The 23,866-nt window shown below is 41.7% G+C and overlaps 1 protein-coding gene across 13 annotated transcripts in view; it reads right to left on the reverse strand.

Annotated features, from left to right (window-relative positions):
• The window catches only part of NUMB (NUMB endocytic adaptor protein), a 147,881-nt gene that overhangs the window by 26,069 nt on the left and 97,946 nt on the right, over nt 1-23,866 (reverse strand). For 10 of the 13 annotated variants that reach the window (XM_036312339.1, XM_036312366.1, XM_036312277.1 and 7 more), the window contains 3 exons: nt 22,127-22,267; nt 14,185-14,259; nt 8,265-8,297 (listed from right to left, as the gene is read on the reverse strand). In XM_036312339.1, the coding sequence (XP_036168232.1) occupies nt 8,265-8,297; nt 14,185-14,259; nt 22,127-22,252 (234 nt within the window). In that variant the 5' untranslated portion in view covers nt 22,253-22,267. Of the gene's footprint in view, nt 1-8,264; nt 8,298-14,184; nt 14,260-22,126; nt 22,268-23,217; nt 23,274-23,866 lie in introns of those variants that run through there. The other 3 variants (XM_036312375.1, XM_036312357.1, XM_036312350.1) reach the window with 2 other exon arrangements.

Here is a 23,866-nt window from a genome sequence, read left to right on the forward strand (position 1 = left end):
TCAGAAAGGAAGGGAAAGGGAGAGACAGAAACATCAATGCCAAGAACCACCAATCAGCTGCTCCCTGCACGTCCCCTACAGGGATCCAGCCTGCAACTCAGGCATGTGACCTGACCAGAATTGAACTGTGACCTCCTGGTTCATAGGTCGATGCTAAACCACTGAGCCATGCTGGTGGGCTATTATCTTTTTTTTTCATAGGTGGAAAAACTGAGGTACAGAAAGTTAAGAACCTTTCCCAAGGTTACAAGCTAGTAAGTCGTTGAACCAGGATTAAATGCAAACAATCTGGCCCTCCAGATTCTGTGCCCTTGACCTCTATGCTATACTGCTTCTAAGATATAAACCACTATGGATTTGGAAGAAGATGTCTGGAGATAAAAATTTCAAACTCACAGCACTAGAGACAATATTTAAACCCATGACACTATGAGATCATCAAGGAGAAGTAGAGTTAGAGAAGAGTTCACAGAGGTGGGCAGCATTACACACACACACACACACACACACACACACACTAGAGGCCCGGTGCACAAAAATTTGTGCACTGGGGGGGGGGGGACCCCTCAGAGGATGTCCACCTGCTGGCTTAGGCCCACTCCCTGGGAGACTGGACCCAAGCTGGCAGTCAGACATCCCTCTGGCAGCCCAGCAGCCCTCAGGGTATGTCCACTTACCAGCAGGGAGCAGACCTAAGCTGTAGTCGGACACCCTTCGTGCTGCTGAGGCAGCAGAGGCTCCCGCCACCACTGCTGTGATGGCAGCCATCAGCCTGGCTTGTGGCTGAGCAGAGCTCCCCCTGTGGGAGCACACTGACCACCAGGGGACAGCTCCTGCATTGAGCGTCTGCCCCCTGGTGGTCAGTGTGTGTCATAGTGACCAGTCATTCCCAGTCATTCTGCTGTTAGGGTCAATTTGCATATTACCCTTTTATTATATAGGATAGAGGCCTGGTGCACAGGTGGGGGCCGGTTGGTTTGCCCTGAAGGGTGTCCTGGATCAGGGTGGGGGTCCCGCTGGGGTGCCTGGACAGTTTGGGTGAGGGTTGATGGCTGTTTGCAGCTGGTCACACCCCCTTTAGAGTGGGGAGGGTCTCCACTGGGGTGCCTGGCCAGTCTGGGTGAGGGGTTGAGGGCCATGTTCAGGCTGGCCAAGCTTCCCGGCGACGGAAGCTCCCAGCCTCTCCTTTTTTTCTTTTTTTTTAAAATTCTGGGATTTATTTACCTTCTATAATTGAAACTTTGTAGCACTGAGAGGAGCTCAGAGCTGGCCAGGGTGGGTGGGAGGAAAGCTTGGCTTCCTCCGTTGCAAGCCTCCTGCTTGCTCCAGCTCTGTGGCCATGGCCAGCTGAAAGCAGGTATCTGGGGTTTATTTACCTTCTATAATTGAAACTTTGTTGCTTTGAGTGGAGCTCAGAACCGGCCGTGGCAGGCAGGAAGCTTGGCTTCCTCCATCATTGGGGCAGCCGAGCCGCCTGCTTGCTCCAGCTCTGTGGCTACTGGCCGCCATCTTGGTTGGGTTAATTTGCATATAGTCGCTCTGATTGGCTGGTGGGCGTGGCTTAAGGCGTAGCAAAGGTACAGTCAATTTGGATGTTTGTCTTTTATTAGTGTGTGTGTGTGCACCCTAATATACAAACAGACCAAACAGCCAAACAACCAGTCACTATGACATGCGCTGACCACCGGGGGTGTGTGTGGAACATAGTGGGTGTTGGCCAGGGTGCGAGGGTGGAGCAGGTGAACGGGGGTGCCAGACCAAGGCAGGGTGCCAGTCACTGTCATCGGGATGAGTCTCTGGTGGTTACTGAAAATTCTTTGCTCCCGTGCTCCACGGTCCTGCCCGGTGCTCACACCTGCTGCTGGTGCTGGAGCTGCTGCTTGTACCCGCTGCCGGCGCCTGCCAGCCCTGATCACCCGAGGGCTTCTCCACCTCCCCATGCTCCTGAGGGGTGATTGGGGCAGCAGCCACTGCTCACACCCGCTGCTGCCACTGGCCCCGATCGCTCTGCGCCATCAGTGGGACTGGCGCCATCAGCGTGTGGGAGCAGTGGTGGTGGGAGTGGGGCTGCCAGCAGACAGAGGACATGAGGCCGTGGCAGGAGGGGGCTGGGGAGGGGCGCGGAGAATGGGCCGAGAGCCACCCCTGTGCCCACTGCAGCCTTGAGGCCCATAGTTCCTTTCAAGGTGCACAAATTTGTGCACTGGGCCCCTAGTCCTATATAATAAAAGGCTAATATGCAAACTGACTGAATGGTGGAATGACCAGTTACTATGATGTGCACTAACCACCAGGGGACAGACACTCAATGCAGGAGCTGCCCCCTGGTGGTCAGTGTGCTCCCACAGGGGGAGCGCCGCTCAGCCAGAAGCCGGCTGGTGAGCGCAGTGGCGGTGGCAGGAGCCTCTCCTGCCTCCATGGCAGCACTAAGGACCCCTTGGGGGACATCCCCCAAGGGCTCTTGGATTGCGAGAGGGCGCAGGCTGGGCTGAGAGCCCCCCCGCCCCCAGCCCCAGTGCACCGGGCCTCTACTAAGAAATAGACAAGAGTATGATCCCTGAACTCCAAGGAACTGGGGTGTTTCAAGGCAGGCGGAGGAATAGGCTATGTCAAATGGTTCTGATAGGTTGGATGACAAGGCCACTGGAAGAGAGGAAGAACTGAGGAGTGGTGAGGGCAAAAGCCTCATTAAATGAGTTTAACAAAGGATGGGAGAGCAGGAACTGAAAGCACTAAGAAGATACCTTTTTTTTTTTTTCAAAGGATGGTTTGTGTTTTATGCTAATGGATGATCCACTAGACCAGCGGTTCTCAACCTGTGGGTCGCGACCCCTTTGGAGAGTCGAACAATCCTTTCACAGGGTTGCCTAAGACCATCGAAAAACACATATAGAATTACACATTGTTTTTGTGATTAATATCTATGCTTTAATTATGTTCAATTTGTAACAATGAAATTGGGGGTCACCACAACATGAGGAACTGTATAAAGGGTCGCGGCATTAGGAAGGTTGAGAACCACTGCACTAGACAAAGAAAACTGATTGTGGGGGAAACAGAGGGTAGCATTGCTAGAATAAGGAGGAGCTGGAATAATCGGAATCTACTGGAGGAGCTGGCCTCAGCCAGCAGCAGGTGCATCCGGGTGTAGGAGGGAAAAGAGAGCATACAGGCATGGATGCAGGTAGGTGAGTAGACTTGGAAGTGCCACATGAGAGTTTTCTTCTGATTGAATCTATTTTTTCAGTGAAGTAGGAGGCAAGGTGATCAGCTGAAAGAGAGAACAAAAGTAAGAAATTCTGGAGGTTTAAGAAAAGAGAAGGAAGTGCCGAATAGTCATCTAAAAATAGAGTAAATGGACTTAAAAAAATATAGACTGTCTTGTATCTGGATAGCCTAGCACAGTCCCTAGCATGTCTTGGCCACCAGCTATGACTTGAAGCTTGAGAACCACTGGTTTTTTCACAAATACAAATTTTAAAAAACTCCAAAGGTTATTGATTTTTTTAAATCTAGAAAAGGTCTGTGACCAGGGCATGTGACATACTAGTTGATTATGTCACAGGGAATAATGAAACCAAAGATGAATGGAAATCTTCTGATTACTCTTGGGACTTTTTGTTTTTCTTCAGGAATGTGTTATAATGTATTTCAAAAAGAAAAATAAAACAAATCCTAAAAAATGTATCAATAAAATGCAAGGAAAATAAAATTTAAAGAAGAAAGGGCATGGCAATTTAAAAAACAGGAATGAAAGGAAAGAGGCAGCAGCTATTCTAATACTTTTAAAGAAAAGGATCCAGAATGAAAATAAGCACTAAGCACAATTTGTCACAGAGGAGAAATTTGGGAAATCTAAAATAGAATGAAGATGAGAGTATCCTGATTTAAGTGGGTCGTAAGTACCATGAAATGTCTTATTCTTGAGAATTAAGTGAAATCAATATAACCATGCATTATGTTTAAACCATGAATTCTCTAAAACATAATCATTTCTATGATGGCATTTAATAATCATGAAAGCATAAAAACCATATTTGGCAGTACATTAACAGGATTTGTTACAAAAGATATAATAATATTTTGGGTGATTTTTATACAGTTTGACATGGTTACCCACTCCTTCCTAAATCAAAGTGACATAATAGCCTTGGGAGGGGTTCACAAAGTCTACAGGGTTAGAAGCAGGTAATAAAATGAGAGAAGCCGTCTGAGTGTAAGGACAATAAGAAGTTGCAGGTATTGTGGCAGACAGACAACCAAACGGCATAGTTGCTAGCTACTCAGCTCAAGCCGCTACTGTTGTCATGTAGAAAGCATGCCATTCTGCCAGACCTTCTAATTCTTTTTTAAAAAAATATATATTTTTATCCATTTCAGAGAGAGGAAGGGGGAGGGAGAGATAGAAACATCAATGATGACAGAGAATCATTGATCGACTGCCTCCTAAATGCCCCCTACTGGGGATCTAGCCTGCAACCCCTGCATATGCGCTTGACTGGAATTGAACTCAGGACCCTTCAGTCCACAGACTGATGCTCTATCCATTGAGCCAACCCAGCTAGGGCCAGACCTTCTAATTCTTAAAATAGATATCCTACTTTGTATTTGCAAGTGTTCAATGTTTGAAATACTGGCACCCAATTCAAACTTATAAACCATGCACAGGCCATACAACGCATATTTATGGAAAGCATTCAGGCCCTTGACTTGTCTCGTGTCCTCTGCATTAAGCACTTATTCATTCATTATAATTAAGGTATACCTGAGGAAAGCAAAGGCCAATACTTTTGAATGCGAGAACATCAATATGGGGTAGGTGAAAGAACTCTGCACCAGGTTTCAGAAAACCTTGGTTTCAAGGCAGGCACTGCCATTTACTACTAAGTGGGTGACCTCTTTTGAATGAATTCATTCATTTGTAAATGCAGTTTCATGAACTGTACTAATTCACTGAGCTGTTGTGAGTAGCAAATTGGAAAGTAGGTCAAAGCATATCATAAACTATAAAGCTCTATATGAATACAAGTAAATGCCTGCAAGATAATAGAAAACCTAGTCTCAGCCACTAGGTTCCTAGCATAGAGCCCCTGAAATCCTTGTAAATTCTTAAGTGATTAAAGCATTATGAGCATCTCTTGTTCTAATATTTGGTCTCTGACCTGTTCCTGACATAAGGATCCTAAAACCCTTATAAATTCTTAAGTAATAACAGCACTAGGAGCATCTTTTGTTCTAATGAGACGACTGGGGGGGGGGGGGGGAGAGCCTGGTCACTAGTAAGAACAAGCCGTGATTAGAAGCTTGGAATTTTCAGCCCCACTCCCTATCCTTCAGAAAGAGAAGAGGAGCTGAAAAAGGAATAACTGATCATGCCTATGTGAGAAAGTTTCCATAAATCCCAACATTACGAGGTTCAGAGAACTTCCAGGTTGGCAAACACATACACACTAGGAGGGTGACACACCCCAACTCCACAGGGACAGAAGCTCTTGAGCTTGGGACCCTCCCAGACCTCACCCTATGTGTCTCTTCATCTGGCTATTTATCTTTATCCTTTTTCTTTGATAAACTGGTAAACGTGTTTTCCTGAGTTCTGTGAGCTGCTCTGGCAAATTAATCAAACCTGAGGAAGAGATCATGGTAACCTCCAATTTGTAGCCAAACTGAACAGAAGTTGTGATTAACCTGAGGACCGACTACTTACAATTGGCATCTGAAATAGAGTGGGAGCACCGTTGTGGGACTAAGCCCTTAACATGTGTGATCTGACATTAACTCTAGGCAGTGTCAGAATTGAGTTAAATTGTAGGACACCAGCTGGTGTTGCAGAGAATTGCTTAGTGTGGGAAAAATTTACACATATTTGGTGAACAGAATTGAAGTGTTTTGTGTGAATAGTAAGCAGGACACAGGAGAAAAACTCAAGGAGGCAGATTGCACTAAGTTTTTCTAATACAATGATTTTAAAAAGAGACATAGATGGGAGGTCTAAGCATTTTATATCACCATGTTCAGTCAGTTCCTCATAAAAATAGGAATATAGATTACTTAGCTCATGGGGCTCCTTAAATATACTAAAATTATGAAATCCTTTTCAAATGTTAAGTGCCCAATAATTACTTGGTAATATAGAGTACTGGCCTCGTATGGCCAAATACACAAATGAAGCTGCCTGTAATACTTCCTAAAAAGTTGAGTATATTCCTGACTTCCCTAAAACAATGAGCAATTTAATGTAGCTACTTTGGAAAAAGTGATTTCAGGTTCTCAGTTTTTCCCCCCTTCCCTTTTACAATGGTTAATAACAGAGCCCGGTAACAGGCCCAGGTGTATCTGTTCCCTATGGCTAAGGTTTCTGGAGGCACTGCGCCCATCAGCAGGAACAGGGAAGTGCCTGGGTAGTCAGGTCCAGGTAGCAACTTGGTGAAAGGAAGCAGTTCTCCTGGCCAGGACTTAAAAATTCAGAATCAGGGCTGATAACTCTTACATCCACCTACTGTTATGCAAATGTCTGATGGAAACATTTCTTGATAACTGTTGTTCTTGTTATCCTGAGATCATTAAATCACATATGATGTAAAGGCTAAGAAAGAGTCAAAATTCATGAGAAACTGTACTGGATAAAAACTCCCTGTTATATGTCCTGTGAACTCTTCATTTTCAGCTTTTATCAAACCACAATTGAACTCAATAAGACAAGTCTCTTTCACCAGCCTATTTCTTGTAAAACAGTGTGAAAGTGAGTTGAATCATGGCAACCTGAAAGATTTAAAAGGCTCCAAAGTAGTTTTGCATTTAAAAGTACACTTCTGGTAAGATTATAAGTGATGCTTCCTCCTGAAAGGGCGAGGACTACGCCCTCCACCTTGCCCCAGGATAAGGGCTACGCCCTCCACCTTGCCCCAGGGTAAGGGCTATGCCCTCCATCTTAACTTGGCCATGTGCTCAGCAAGCTTCTTCCCGGAAGATAGTCAAGGGAAGTGCACGCCATCACTATGACCACATCCTGTGTAATGAGACACCGACTCGCGCCTGGCCAATCGGCAGGGCCCACAGTCTTTTCTCCTCCCCTTACCCCAACCCCCTATAAAAGCTCTCTCCACACAGAGTTCTCTCTCTCTCGGCCACTGGAGCTTACCGTTGCATCGGTGAGTGTGGCAGGGGAGCCAAACCTAGGTTTGAAATGAATGACTCTTTGCTTTTGCATCGGACTCGCTGGCTCCCTGTGGGTTCTTGGGAATCATGAAATCTGGGCACAACACCTCCTGCCTCTGTTTTCCAAACTCTTTGAATGACTTTGTAATTTTAAAAATTGTGTATTAGAATAAAATCAGCCTGTCATAAAAATAATTCTCCCTGCAATAACATAAGAAAAAATTCTGATAGTCACATTTATTCATGGGTGCCATTATGGGATTACTTAGCATCTTTTAAGGAAATCCTATGGGAGTCAAACTCACTAGTATGATTTAAATATCTCCAAATAAATAAAATGTTAGTTTGAACCACTAAAAAAAAAGACTCTTAAATGCTTTAGCTAATAAAAAAAGTAAATTAACTAGAGATAAAGCCAAAGTTAATTACTTACTACCTTTGAAGGAGAAAGAGAATAAAAGTAATTTTCCCAGAAGCTCTTTATTTATTAGCATCTTTTAAGGCTAAATCTTTTAAAGTTCACTTGTAAAATAATAGGAAAACAGAGTGACTATATAGCATAGTGATTAAGAGTGTGGGCTCCAAAGTCAGATTATCTGGGTTCAAATCTTAGTTTTTACCACTTATTACATCTGTGAATTTAGGTGGATTATTTAGGCTTTGTAGAACTTCACCTGAAATTTAACTTAGACTGAAAAAAATAGCATTGAGTGTAAAATTTGCAGTACATTTAATTTTCACTTGAATTTAATATTTCTTCCCACTTCTCTGTCAATATAGAACACTAAATAAAACCCACTTCTAAAAAATTCAACTAATATGAACAGTTTTGCAATATCAAATTAAACACCTAGTCTTAATAAAGAGACAATCCTTTTTTAACCTACTTTGTTATTGGACTTTCCTAGGAATCATCAGATTTAGTATCAACAGACAAGGTAATATCATAGATAGCAACTTTCCAATTCATTAATTTCCATATATAATAAATCAATTGCTGTATTATAAAGATACCAAAGCTGTATTTCCTTTAAAAAAAATATGTCAGTGCTATACTAGGGGTGTAACTCCTTATAAAGCAAGCACAAATGTGGCATCAAACTTACTTTTCCAAAGAAGCCTTTGAAGAACTTCCTTTCCTGGAGGAACAGGGGGACAAGTCGAGCGCTATTATTGTATGGGCTTAATGTCCCAAGGTTTCACACCAATAAGCACATATGGAAGTTGGGTAAAGGGCAAAGTAGGAGAAGGGGAGGGAGTGAGTTTTAAAGAGTTATCCATACCAGAAGTGACATGAAAATGCAGGGAAAAATACTACATGGCCTAAGAATCCATGGGAAGAATGAGAAGAAATCAAACCTGTATCCATGCAGAGCAATTAATTAGTTTATAGTCTCTACTTTTAGAACAGAGATTATCCAAATTTGGTAGCAGAGAAAAATATTGGGACATATTGGTTTTGTGAGATTTGCATTTTAAATTTCATAATAGTGAATAGTAAATAGATTAGTTCCATACACATTTTTCAATTGAAAAGTAGAAGTCATCAATTATAAAACCAGTTCACATTCAAATGATCACAAAATCATATAGCAACACATAAAATTCAATTATGAATGTGCAGCAAGGGTCATTGTCAGACTTTTTCTTACTGAGTTCAAGATGTCACTTAGAGAATCCTTACTTATGCAATAGGATTAATCTATATGTGTGCTGATCAATTCCACGGCAATCACGGGGAAATAATAAATATGTTCTATTGCAAATAGAATAAATCTTCTATAAAGAACACAGGCTAATGATTTCACTGGAGCAGAGAAAACAAGCATATGAGAACAAAACCACTTCTGTGGACCGCAACTGACATTTAAGGATTAGGGTTTTGTTTTCTTTTTAAATGTTACTATTTTAGAAAAAGAACTTGCATGGACAGTTACAAGTATACAATCCTGAAATTATGTACATGAGACAGACATAGCTATTTGTGGTCTCAGCACCAATTTTTAAGTATATACAAACTTTAAATCTGACCACCATTTGAAATTTGAATTTATGCAAAGAAGATGGATTCAAATTTACCCAAGCTAGCTTAAGTTTCTTTACATTTTCTAGACTTTGTTAAATTATACTTTAAGCCTTTACTTTTTATAATCAGTTTTTAATGATGGGCAAATATCTAGAAAAAGACAACTGTTCTAAAATTTGACTCTGACAATTTATAAAGTTATTCAAACACTGAATAGTTTGCTTGCTCCCTAAGTTTTGAAAATAATAAGCAGTATCAAATATTTCTATGAAATGTTTTGAACTTAAGCTGGAAAAATAATAAAGTAATTGGGGTAGTCATCACAATAAGACTGACATTTTATCTCTGCTGCCAAGTTTGATGACCCTAGTTTTGTTAGACTGTGAGCAACCATCAACTTTTAAGGATGCAGCCAAAGTTAACAGATTCACCATTCTTAAGGAAAGTGAGGTAAGGGAAAGAGATCCATTAATATTTAATTTAGTTTCCAGAAAAGCACTTGTTAAATATGGAGTTTGACTTCTTTTTATAAAAGATCTCGGATGTTAATGAAAAAAGTTGACGTGCAAAATGCATAAAAAGGTAGTTATTAGAGAATATATATTTTTAAACAATTAAGTTATGATTCTTTTACCTGCTAAAACAAAAAAATATATTAGGAAAAAATATATCAAATAGTGAATAAAAAAATCAACATATTAGAAACTGATAGTACAATGAAACTAGTCTAAACCAAGACAGAGGGAGACACATTTACAGAGACAATGGGAAGAAAAGACCTTTTAAAAGGAAGGGCACTCTGGATCAGTGTCAAGCAAGATAATCAAAGGCCTGATAAATTTTTTACAGAATAGATGGATAAATTACATTACTCCTCATCTAGCACTATGACATAAAGACACTGAAAATGAACAATAGATTATCCATAGACAAATCCCATACAATCTAAGTCCCTAAGTGGTTAATTTGTGAAATTATGTCACAAAGTAAATGAGTTAAAAATAGCTATAAACTAACTTTATGTACACAAAGTAAAAAAACAAAACATATGTGGGCTCTAAGAAGCATATGTTTAAAGTACTATTTTATTTTAGTATTTCTTCATTTGAGAATGTTAAGTTTGCAGATAACTTTTAATTAAAGTTAAAATAATCCTAAATGTTAAAGAGCTACTTCGAGGAAAAGGAAAACTATACTTGCAAACTATCCTGCTTCCTCAATTCCCCATAAATTTAAAAAGCACTGGAATGTTAGATTTTTAGTTTAAAGATCACTTAGGTGGTTAAGTTTAAGATGACTGTTTTGCTATTTAACTGGTACATCTGAGCTATATAATTCTTCAAATTTTAAAGTACTGACATTCAAACTACTTCCATGGATATGCTATTTTTCTTTAATCTTTAGGTTGTACACTTTTATATTTGCTTGCATTTATTTGAAATTCTAAGAGGAAGCTTTATGATCTATAACAGTAAACAGAAATACCTAAAGAGACATAGCTTTTGGCATAATATAAGCATCTGGTATATTTGATTACAGATGTTTGTTAGGATCAATGTTAGGGAGAGAGGCAACTAGAATTTCTGCATAGCAAAAATATGAAAAGAAGACAAAGTCATGAATTTTCGTGATTAATATGATCTAAGAAGAACAACAAACTGAAGACTTTCACTTGCTGCAACCTTCTCAGTACAGTGTTAGAAAGAGTATTTATACAAGGGGGGCGTCCGAGTACAATAAATAGGAAATTGACATCAGTTACCTAAAACTTTAAGCTTATTTTTTAAAAGTACATGTTTCCCTATGTAAAATTATAACAACATTTGCTACAAGTCTCCTGGATAGGGTTGGTTTGAAAATTTTCAAAGAATTTCTTGAATGAAAGTTCAGAAATGGCCCAGCCGGTGTGGCTCAGTGGTTGAACATTGACCTTTGAACCAGGAGGTCATGGTTCGATTCCAGGTTAGGGCACATGCCTGGGCTGTAGGCTTGATCCCCAGTAGGGGGCATGCAGGAGGCAGCCAATCAATGATTCTCTCTTATCACTGATGTTTCTATCTCTCTCCCGCTCTCCCTTCCTCTCTCTAAAAACCAATAAAAAAACCTTAAAATACTATAGGGAAATAAGGATCTTTTAAAGTTATGCAAAAGGATTTAAAAACATGACATGCAATTATGGTTATGGTGATTATTATGAGATTCAATTTGACCACATATTGAGGACTGAATTGTTTTCTGTATATTCATTCCAGAAATATTTTTTGAGTGGCCAGACACTGTTTTAAGCATAGGTATAAATTTTTTAAGTGACAAATTTGGTTCCTATTTCTGGTGAAAATAAAAACTCACTAAATTTTATAATCTAAATAGTCCTGCACTCAAATAATCATGCTTATAGTTTTTCATCTTCTTGGTTAAAGAAATAAAAAGGTAAAATAAAACAAAAACATTCACTCAACTAAAAAATTAGTTCTAAAACTCGATGGTAAATAGTGGCTATCTCTGGGATTGCAAGAGATTTTATGTACTGTTTTTGTTCATTTGTATTTTATACAATGAAATTTACTACCTATATAATAAATAGATATTTCTATTTAAAAGTAGGGTTTTTTTTCCATCACCATCTATCCCTTCATACCCTCCTCCATCTCCACTCAACTCATTCCCCCCATCCCCTGCAATCATCACCTGTTGTCTGCATCGAGTTCTTTTTTTTTTCTTCCATTTTTACTCAATCCCTCCACCCTCCCAGCCCACCTCCACCCCCCAGACAGCCTGCTCTTCATTTATGAATCTGCCTCTATTTTGCTTGTTAGTTCAGTTTTGCTCCTTAAATTCCACTTATGAGTGAAATCATATGGTACTTGTCTTTCTCTGACTGGCTTTTAAAAAAACCTAGACAATTAAGAGGGTTAACTACTCATTACACAACTAAATACCATTTCTTAAAACTTCTGGTCAAATTTAAATCATCCTTAGATTTTCCTCATTTAGAGAGTGAACCTGAAGCTATACTCTGAGTTAAAAGACTTTCTAAAGGTTCATTCCACAGTGACCTTCTAACCGTAAGCTACAGAAGTTCTAAGACAGAGGATGTTGGAGGAGCCAATGGGGGAGGGGGGAGGGAGAGACATATGTAATACTTTCAACAATAAAGAATTATTTAAAAAACAAAGTTATAAGACTTTAATAACTACTTATAGCTTGTTTCAGGTCCATCTAGTATATTCACTGATTTGTCTATTGCTTTCAGTCAGTAGTTTATGACATTTAAAATGTTCTTTAGCCATAGCTGGTTTGGCTCAGTGGATAGAACATTGGCCTTCGGACTGAAGGGCCCCGGGTTCGATTCTGATCAAGGGCACGTACCTCGGTTGCAGGCTCCTCCCTGGTCTGGGCCATGCTCAGGGCAGTGCAGGAGGCAACCAATTGATGTGTTTCTCTCACAACGATATTTCTCTCTGTCTTTCCCTCTCTCTTCCATTCTCTCTAAAATCAATGGCAAAATAACCTCGGGTGAGGATTAAAAAAAAAATAATTCCTTAAATGTCTGTAACACAAATCATTACATTACTTAAACTGTTAAACTGTTTTTAGCTAAACTTATCTTATTTTTCCAGTGAACTTAAAATTATTTTGTTAAAGAGACTGAATTTATATTTCTTGAAAAATTACATTTTCTGAAGCTGTATTTAAATGGGAAATATATATTCAGGTGGACATAGCAAGTCTATAAATTATAGTTTCATGTACATAACACATGGATATAAGTCTCTTTAATATTATGGTAATTGGAGAGCACAGAAAGACTAGGAAGGGCTTCAATCATTTAAGAATTTAAATGACCAAAACCCTTTGCTTCCTGCATGCACCCTGTGGTAATCTAAGGTAAAGGTATGTGTAGAGTATATATTGTATCTACATTGATTTTTTTTTTATTTTATTTTTTTTAGTTCTTTGCATAGTATAATCAGTTATTTTTCTCTTCCTTTCCCGTCTACAAAAGATTTAGGCTTTTCTTCCAAGATATAATTCATTTCTCTGAGTGGCTGCTTCCTTGATTTTTATATCTTTTATATTGAGGAATTATAGAAAAGAGGTCCTACAGAATGTATCAAGAAGCAGAAAAGTTTTGATTATTAAGTTAACTGAGAAAAAGCACTCATTAGTAGCCAAACTCAAGGCAGCCCACCATACCAGCAAATCCAAAGCAACAAGTATTTAATGCTATATGGGGCAAAGGCATGCAGAAGTAATGCTTAAAGCTTTCAGAGCAAGGGGTGGGGGTGGAGAAGGCCAAACACTGGAGAGAAGGAGGCTGTGAAGAGGGCTGTCAGAGTTTATGAAACATTCTTCAAATCTATCCAAAATATGAAATAAACACTTTAATCTGAACCTTTATGAACTCTGAACCCATTCTCTCCTTTTATTATATACACAGGCATGTGCCTAGGATGTGTTCTATGGCATAACAGGAAAGGAAACATTATTTATCAAATATGCTGAAGTTTGTGCAAGAGGCAGGGCGACATATTGTTTATGTCTGAGGGGTGTACAGAAGGAAATTGGGAGTAGCAGTCAAATTAATAAGTCCTCCCAACACAGATATCCCCATCTTCTATTTTTTCCTAAAAAGCCGTTTCTTATAGTAAATTTAAAATCAATAATTTATAACCCAGTTATCTCAGTTAGGTTAAGACACTAATTGTAACAATTTTATCCTGGCTTTAGAATATTATTTATCTGAAAGATTTCACACTACTTGTTTAATATGGTTCTGAACCAGAAGAACCTTTTGAATACTGCCTGGCCTAAATTGAAGAAGTTGATCTTTATAATTTACACCTTTGGATGAACATAAGATACTCTTTATCAGTGAATTCACATCTTTTGCTTTAAGAGTAAGAACTGGATTGTGGGTCACTAAAATTTATGAGCAAAATCTTTCAAGAAAATATTTACAGCATATAGACCAATACCGGTAACCATCAAATACATACAGCTTTCAATCTTTTTACAGCCTCTTCACAGATGTGCATTCCTCTTGATTCATCAACTTCTACATGGCCAAGGTACTGTAAAAAGAAGAAAAAAGTTAGGGCTTTTGCTATGTTTATTGAGTAGCTCCCCATCCCCTCAATTCCAAATGTATCAAAAGAAACTGGAAACTGTCATTCTGGGAAGCATTTTTCTCTGCAGCATTTGCGATCTTACTTCTGGCATGCAGAGAGTTTGCCTCAAATAAACTTATAAAAATTCTCTACATGCTAGGATATTCTCTACATTGACATGGTAAATATGCATTATATATAGTTCTAAGATGAAAGAGTATACTCTCTTTAGGGCAAATATGAATCATACAAAATCCAAGAAGATATACAATCATGTCCTGCATAGCGACCTTTCAGTCAAAGACAAACCACATATACAACAGTGCTCCAATAAGATTAAAATGGAACTGAAGAATTCCTATTGCCAAGTGACATCTTGCTGTTTTAACATCCTAATGCAACACATTACACAAATACCACTGTGTTATAATTGCCTACAGTATTCAGGGCAGGAATAGACTGTATGGGTTTGCAGCCTAGCAGCTGTAGGGGAGCACATTTTTGTCACCCCAGAATATCTCTCTAGCATAAGGATTATTTTAGGCTGGCAATTTTAAGAAACATCATACAATGGAGAAGCACTGAAATCCAAGTAGAAGCTATCTTTTGTAGGACACATTTACCTTTGTAAGGGAACTCTCCATTTCGAAGGGTGTCTCCCTGCTATCCCAGGAAGAGAAGAATAAACTTATCTCTAGAAATTCTTATTAATTCTGAAGATAAAAATTTAAATCTAACAACCTTACCCATTTATAGTGGGTTTTTTCCCCTCCCTTAACTGACACCCCCACCTGCAACATTTTCATTTGTCTTCAGCTGAAGATGGTATTTAAGTAGTGCTAGCTTCAGCCATTTTGGCTCAATAAGAGAGAGCATGAGTTTTAAGACAGATTCCACATTTAGTCATCTTTGCTTATCTCTTTTTTACTATTAAATTGGAAAAAAATTAATTTAATATTATAGGCTGTTAAAAATGTCAGGTGTTTGTGAGCCAGGATAGTAAAAAGTTAGGACAATTTCTTGGCAGGTGGAATAGAGAAAGCAAGCTGATGACTGAACAAACTGGCTGAGCAATTTACAGCAGATACAGAAGGTCACCAGGGTGGAAAGCCCCAGGTGCCCAGCCACAGGCAAAACTGGTGCTGGATCTTCCCCCCAGGGTGGCCTTTTCTTGCATAGCTGGTCATTCTGTTCAAACCCTCCTGATCTTTCCTCCCTAGAGATAACATCTAGGCCTCAGTTGTATTTTAGCTCCAGGTCAAGAAAAGCAGCAAAACCAGGACCAGTAATGACTCCCTTTCCTGGCATTGACCAATCAGTGGAGACCACAACCCTAAAAGGGCACACCTGGAAAGTGATGAATATTTTATTGAGATCTCCCCTAAGACCACCCCTAAACTCCCAGCCTTTAAAACCCTCAAGACAAAGGTCCCAGCACACTCTCCTTAGACCACGCCTTTCCCTTTTCCTTTCTCCTCTTCTTCCCCCATAGGCATGCATCTCCTGGAGCTGTCTCGGGCTAACCCTCTGAACCTGTTTCCAAGGCCCCTTTTTGCTGACTCTCCATGAGCTGACAGCAGCCCCACCTGGGCTAACTTCTTTCCCATTATGTTTCTAGAGAGCCAAAGCAGCCCCGCCTAGTCTTCTATCCTAAGCCCTTCCTTGTTTCACTGTTCTCAGCTTTAATAAATGTACTTTCAAAATCACCTGGATTTGTGTTGTGAAATCTTTCTGTACAAAGTCGAGAACCCACACACTACCAGTCTGCCCGAGGCAACCCTCTCTGGGCTCGGGCCCTGTCCAGTAAGATTTGGTGGCTCTGTCAACTAGTTCTAGATGGTTAGATTGAACTCACACCCAGAAATAATAGAGTACTTTGTCACTGAAGACTACTGTTTCATCAGTCAGATGCTACAGTGATAGGCATATTACACTCAAATTCTGGAAAGCTGTATTTTTCATTTAGAAGTTAGTGATGAATGAACTTTTAAATTCAGCTTTAGAAAGTATTCCTTCATGTTCAGTTGACATGTTGCTTTTTTCAAAGCCCAATAATATATTCTTTTTTTTTGGCCTATTTTTTTAATTAAATCTTTATTGTTCAGATTATTACATTTGTTCCTCTTTTTTCTCCCCATAACTCCCCTCCTCCCAGTTCCCACCCCACCCTCCGCCCTCACTCCCCACCCACTGTCCTCATCCACAGGTGCACGATTTTTGTCCAGTCTCTTCCTGCATCTCCCACACTCCTTTCCCCCCCAAGAATAGTCAGTCCATTCCCTTTCTATGTCCCTGATTCTATTATAATCACCAGTTCATTCTGTTCATCAGATTATTTATTCACTTGATTCTTAGATTCACTTGTTGATAGATGCGTATTTGTTGTTCATAATTTATATCTTTACCTTTTTCTTCTTCTTCCTCTTCTTAAAGGATACCTTTCAGCATTTCATATAATACTGGTTTGGTGGTGATGAACTCCTTTAGCTTTTCCTTATCTGTGAAGCTCTTTATCTGACCTTCAATTCTGAATGATAGCTTTGCTGGATAAAGTAATCTTGGTTGTAGGTTCTTGGTATTCATCACTTTGAATATTTCTTGCCACTCCCTTCTGGCTTGCAAAGTTTCTGTTGAGAAATCAGCTGACAGTCATATGGGTACTCCCTTGTAGGTAACTAAGTGTCTTTCTCTTGCTGCTTTTAAGATTCTCTCTTTGTCTTTTGCTCTTGGCATTTTAATTATGATGTGTCTTGGTGTGATCTTCTTTGGATTCCTTTTGTTTGGGGTTCTCTGCGCTTCCTGGATTTGTAAGTCTATTTCTTTCACCAGGTAGGGGAAGTTTTCTGTCATTATTTCTTCAAATAGGTTTTCAATATCTTGCTCTCTCTCATCTTCTGGCACCCCTATAATACGGATGTTGGTACGCTTGAAGCTGTCCCAGAGGCTCCTTACACTATCTTCGTATTTTCGGATTCTTTTTTCATGTTGCTTTTCTGGTTGGGTGTTTTTTGCTTCTTCGCATTTCAAATCTTTAACTTGATTCTTGCGCTCCTCTGGTCTGCTGTTGGGAGTCTGTATAATATTCTTTATTTCAGTCAGTGTATGCTTAATTTCTAGTTGGTTCTTTATCACAACATCGAGGGTCTCATTAGATTTCTTGAGGATCTCACTATATTTATCAGCGGTCTCACCAGTCTTTTTGATTACTAAGTTTATCGGCAAAAGCCCAATAATATATTCTTAATTTCTTGGTTCAAGGAAAAAAGAAAATCAAGTACTGGGAAAGAGTATAATCTCAGCAACTGAGCTATTTGCATCATTGTTCTGACATTTTAAGAAATTTTGACATCTCATTCTTGGTACCTTGGCACATATCACTGTCTAGTTTTTTTAAAATTTTAATTAATCCTCACCTGAGGATATTTTTCCCATTGATTTTTAGAGAGTGGAAGGGAGGGGAGAAGAGAGAAATATCGCTATGAGAGACACATCAATCAGTTGCTTCCCACATGTGTCCCACCAGGGATCAAACCTACAATCTATTTTTGTGTCCTTGACCAGGAATTGAACCCATTGCAGCTGTGCAGGCTGATGCTCCAACCAACTGAACAACACTGGCCAAGGCTAATTTGTTATTATTTTTAATATATATTTTTAATGGATATTAGAGAGGAAGGGAGAGGGAGAGGTAGAAACGTCAATGAGCCCTAACCAGTTTGGCTCAGTGGAAAGAGCATCAGCCTGCAGACTGAAGGTTCTCTGGTTCGATTCTGGTCAGGGGCACATGCTCAGGTTGCGGCTCAATCCCCAGTGGGGGGCTTGCAGGAGACAGTCAATCAATGATTCTCTCCCATCATTGGTGTTTCTTTCTCTCTCTCTCTCTCTCTCTCTCTCTCTCTTTCTCCCTCCCTCCCTCCCTCCCTCCCTCCCTCTCCCTTCCTCTATGAAACCAATAAAAAATATTTATATTAAAAAAAAATCAATGATGAGAGAGAATCATTGATCGGCTGCCTCCTGCATAACCCCTACTTGGGATTGAGCCCACAGCCTGAGCATGTGCCCATCAGCTTCCAAATCCCTTCTTAATTTCTCATTACTGGAGAGATCTGTCTTATTAAATGCTTGCTGTGCTTTAAGAGTAAAACTTAGTTTGAAAATGTATTCAGTATTTCTAGATATTTATATTGGTAGTATTTCTTTGTTAGATTATTCCACATTCTGACAGAATCAGAAGACCCATAATATTTTCTAACTAAACTAAGTGGTTTTTTTATCCATTGATTTTAGTATATCTTATAAGTAGCCCCAAACCCTGCAATTTCCTATCCTTTGAAACATTTTTTGGTTGATTCTCTTGGGTTTCTCATATAGACATCATCTGCAGAAACAAACGCAACAAAAAATGTATTGATTTCGCACATTTACAGATTTTATTTTCTTATGCAAAGATGATTGCCAATTCTAATTATGTTGAATAAAGCAACCTCACCTTCCTCCTAAATTAAATGTAAATGTTTCATGATTCTGCATGACTCTGGGAGACTTTTTCAATCACTTAAAGAATCCTATCTAATAAAAGAGAAACATGGTAATTGGCGTACGACCGCTACCCTTCCCATTGGCAAATCAGTGAGATATGCAAATTAACTGCCAGCCAAGATGGCAACCGGCAGCCAGGCAGCTTGAAACTAACATGAGGCTTGCTTGCTTCAGTGACAGAGGAAACCAACGTTCCCTGCCTGCTTTGCTGGCCTCTGAGCCTGCAGTTTAAGAAACATTGTAACAAATATAGAAGCTAAACAAAACCCCAGAAACCTGCTTTCAGCGAGCCCGGGATCTCAGAGCTGGAGTTATACATTGTTTCGATTATAGAACCGAAACAAACCAGATACCTTCTTTCAGCAGCAGAAGCCTTAGAGCTGGAGCCAGAGCTAAAGCTGGCCCAGAATAAAAAAATAAAAATAAAAAAAGGAGCAGTTGGGAGCTTCAGTTCGCCTGAAAACAGCCCTCAGCCCCTCACTCAGACTGGCCAGGCACCCCAGTGGGGACCCCCACCCTGAAGGGGGTGTGACCAGCTGCAAAAGCCATCATCCCCTCACCCAGGCTGGCCAGGCACCCAAGCAGGACCGCCACCCTGATCCAGGACACCCTTCAGGGCAAACCAGCTGGCTCCCATCCATGCACCAGGCCTCTATCCTATATAGTAAAAGGCTAATATGCCTCCCAGCACCGGGATCAGCGGAGCCGAGAGGCCTCCCGGCACTGGGATCAGCGTGACAGGGGGCAGCACCCAAACCCCCTGATCGCCCTGCGGCTCTGTGTGTGACAGGGGGCGGGGCCACAACCTCCCTATCTGCCCTGCTCTGTTCATGACAGGGGAAGGCGCCCCAACCCCCTGATCAGCCCTGCTCTGTGCCTGATAGGGGGGAGCTCCCCACCCCCTGATCGCCCTGCGGCTCTGTGTGTGACAGGGTGTGGCGCCCCAACCCCCACCCCCTCCATGGGCCCTGCTCTGTGTGTGACAGGGTGCGGCGCCCCAACCCACCCCCCCTCCACCAGGGGCCCTGCTCTGTGTGTGATGGGGTAGAGCCATTACCTCCCCATCAGTCCTGCCCTGAGTGTGACAGTGGTGGCACCCCAACCCCCTGATCGGCCCTGCTCTGTAGGTGATAGAGGGTGGCGCCCCAACCCTCCCCCACGGGCCCTGCTCTGTGTGTGATGGGGTAGAGCCATAACCTCCCCATCAGCCCTGCCCTGAGTGTGACAGTGGTGGCACCCCAACCCCCTGATCGGCCCTGCTCTGTGGGTGATAGAGGGCGGCGCCCCAAACCCCTGAACTGCCCTGCTCTGTGTGTGACAGGGGGCAATGCCCCAACTCCCCTATCGGCCCTACTCTGTGAGTGACAGGGGGGAGCTCCTCAACCCCCTGATCGGCCCTGCTCTGTGCGTGACAGGGGGGAGCTCCCCAACCCCCTGATGGGCCCTGCTCTGTGCATGACAGGGGGGAGCTCCCCAACCCCCTGATTGACCCTGCTCTGTGCGTGAAAGGGTACGGAGCCCCAACCCCTCTGATTGGCCCCGCTCTGTGCATGACAGGCGGTGGAGCCGCAACCTCCCCATCGACCCTGCCTTGAGTGTGACAGGGGGCGGTGCTCCAACCCCCCAATCGGCCCTACCCTGAGCGTGACTGAGGGTGGCATCGCAACCTCCCAATCTGCCCTGCTCTGTGCATGACAGAGGGCGGCGCCCCAACTCCCCAATCAGCCCTGCTCTGAGCCTGACCAGGGGCTGCACCTAGGGATTGGGCCTGCCCTCTGCCAACCGGGAGCAGGCCTAAGCCAGCAGGTCGTTATCTCCCAAGGGGTCCCAGACTGCGAGAGGGCACAGGCTGGGCTGAGGAACCCCCCCTTCCCCCCGAGTGCACAAATTTTTGTGCACCGGGCCTCTAGTCTATAATAATAAAAGCATAATATGCAAATTGACTGAAGGACCGAACAGCAGAATGACTGTGTGGACGACTTAACTATGACACACACTGGAGCCAGGCCAGCCAAGGCAGGTGCAATGAGATTGTTTGGTAGGCCCCGCCATCGCCCCACGATCACCCCGCTGAGAGGGGCCCAGGCCACCCTCTGCAGTGCAATTGATGGGGGGGGGTCTGCAATCGACTGCCCCAAAGAGGGAGGCCCAGGCCACCGGCCAGCGGGGCAATCAATGGGGAAGGGGGCCTCCCTCTGCTGGGTGTTCGATCTGGGGGCCCCGCAATCAATCACCCCACAGAGGGAGGCCCAGGCCAGCCAAGTGATCGCACCCCACTCCTGTCACCCACAGAGGGAGATGACCAGTGGCAGGGGACAGTGCCGCACAGATGGCAAGCAGTGGCAGTGGTGGGCGCGGGGACAGCTGCGGGGGGAAGGAAAGCCCCAATAGGCCCTGATCACCAGCCAGGCCTAGGACCCTACCCAAGGGGTCCCAAATTGCGAGAGGGCACAGGCCGGGCTGAGGGACACCCCCCATGCACAGCTTTTGTGTGCTGGGCCTCTAGTCTATATATATAAAAGCCTACTGACCAGTAACTATGAAGCACATCAACCACCAAGGGGAATGCAGGAGCTGCCAAGCTGTGGTGACTTGGCAGCTGTGGTTCTCAGGTGACACACCCAGAACCAGAGAGGAGAGAGTTCAATCCCTGGGTGCCTCACCTGAGAACTGCCCTCTTGCAATCTGGGACCCCTCGGGGGACACTGGAGAGCTGGTTTCGGCCTGATCCCCACAGGCCAGGCTGAGGGACCCCACCAGTGCATGAATCCATGCACTGGGCCTCTAGTTTAAATATAAATAAAAAAATCACTAATTTTAACCTGTTTTATTAAATCTATCACTGAAGCAGAATATGAAGATACTAGAAGCCCCGTGCACGAAATTCATGCACTGGAGGGGGGGTTGGGGGGGGAGTGTCCCCCAGCCTGGCCTGTGCCCTCTCACAGTGCAGGAGCCCCGCAATCTATCGCCCCAAAGAGGCAGGCCTTGATGGATTGCCTGAGCCACGGGACCTGGCCTTGCCATGGGACCCCCCAGCCTCGCCACACGGAGCTGTAGGACCCACCTCCACGCTGCGCATGCAGCATCAAGCCCCTGCCCACCCGTGCACACCCGCAGCCTCCTGGTGATCACTCACTACAGTGTGAGGGCGACATGACCACATAGGCCTTTATTAATAGGATTAGTTTTATGAGGCTTTTCTTTTAACTTTCCTAATTAATGGGACTTCACATATAATAAACTGCCCATTCTTTTTTACACATACATTTATAGAAACGTGATCTTTTACCTTAACTGGGAAGCTACATTTTCCGGTACGAACCCCTTCTTCATCTGTTTGCCACTGATGTGGACGACTGGCCTCTGGAATATAAACATCTTTCTTTCTCCTAAAACTTTGCCGTAGTTTGTTCATTTTAATTTTTACAACCTGCAGACAGAGTTAAAGAAATATGAAAAAGTAATTATTACCTTCTCGCATATTTAAATTTTGGTTTACAATATTAATGAAAAAACTAATGTATCAAAGTAAAGATTTTGGTTTGGGGGGAAATGAGCAATTAGTATACTTCCTCTAATACTAAGCTCAAACAAATCATTTCACATTTTGAAGACAATTAGAATACTAGTCTCGTAAAACAACAATAACCTTTTAGGATTTGCACAGATGTTATTCTGAGACTTTAATTATAATAATTCAATGAGTATATCCCTATTGATCTACCTCTCAAATCCATTCTCATGCCTAAAAATGAAAATTTTTACATGTAGGCCAAACTATACACTGTTAAAAATTTCTGAAAACTTTCATACTTCTTAGGAAAAAAATTCAGTCTAAAACATTGAAATCTGGGGACCTTTTTGGCTTATTATTGAAGACAGTAAGCAAAGCAGGGACTACAGTCACCATTTTGTAAAAGGGTGTTTTACAAAAAGGAATAAAATAATGTTTCTTTTAAACATGTTTAAAGGAAAAGTTCTACTAGGATAAAATTATTCTAAAGAGAAATTTCTTACAAGCAATATGACATCAGAATGTACTTTCATATCTATAGTCATTACAGATATGAAAGAAGTCCAAGAGAATCACTCATCAGCTGCCTCCTCACACACCCTACAGGGGATTGAGCACGAGTTAATGAAGTAGCCCAAGTCTCATCATTAACTCTGTAAATTAAAAAGTATTAAACTATAGTCAGTTTTTTGTTTTGTTATTGAAAGAGGCACTTCTCTACTGCTTTCAAAGGTGCAGCAGAAATCACAAAACTATAGAGAAGGAAGACCTAACTGATAAGAAATAACAGAACATTCAAGAACCAATGAATAAACAATGAATAAGTGTCCCTTTACAGAGCAAATCTCAAAATCTAAAATCAATACCTCTAGTCCTAGCTGGTTTGGCTCAATGGATAGAGTGTCAGCCTGCGGACTGAAGGGTCTTGGGTTCGATTTCAGTCAAGGGCATGTGCCTGGGTTGCAGCCTCGATCCCCAGGGTGGGGCATGCAGGAGACAGCCAACCAATGATTCTCTCTCATCATTGATGTTTCTATCTCTCTCTCCCTCTCCTTTCCTCTCTGAAATCAATAAAAATATTTTTTAATTAAATAAATAAAATAAAATAAATACCTCCAATTTTTTGTTAAGTTGCAGTGCTCATTATTTTAGGTACCTCACAGCCTAAAAGAAATCTAGACTTGAGAAAATGAGTGACAAAGCTACATAAAGGAAACATCCTCTTTGTCAGGAGTGTTAAACAGCAAGAGATTAAACATTGATTGCCATGTGACACCACTGAAAGACTTGAAAATCAAAGTTTGCATTCTGACGAAAGTCATTTTGTATTTTAAAATGCATAATGACACAGCAGAACTATTATCAAATTAGCTACTTTACACAGACAAGTCAATCTTACCACATATCTTCTCAAAAGGTAAAAAGTCTGACAGACAAATGGCAATGTAAAAAATCTCTGGATTTTCTAAAAATAAACTTATTATTTCTCAATTCAAAACTGATTTACAGAGCATA

This window comes from Myotis myotis, unplaced genomic scaffold (assembly GCF_014108235.1).
Source record: "Myotis myotis isolate mMyoMyo1 unplaced genomic scaffold, mMyoMyo1.p scaffold_m19_p_1, whole genome shotgun sequence".
Lineage (NCBI taxonomy): Eukaryota > Metazoa > Chordata > Mammalia > Chiroptera > Vespertilionidae > Myotis > Myotis myotis.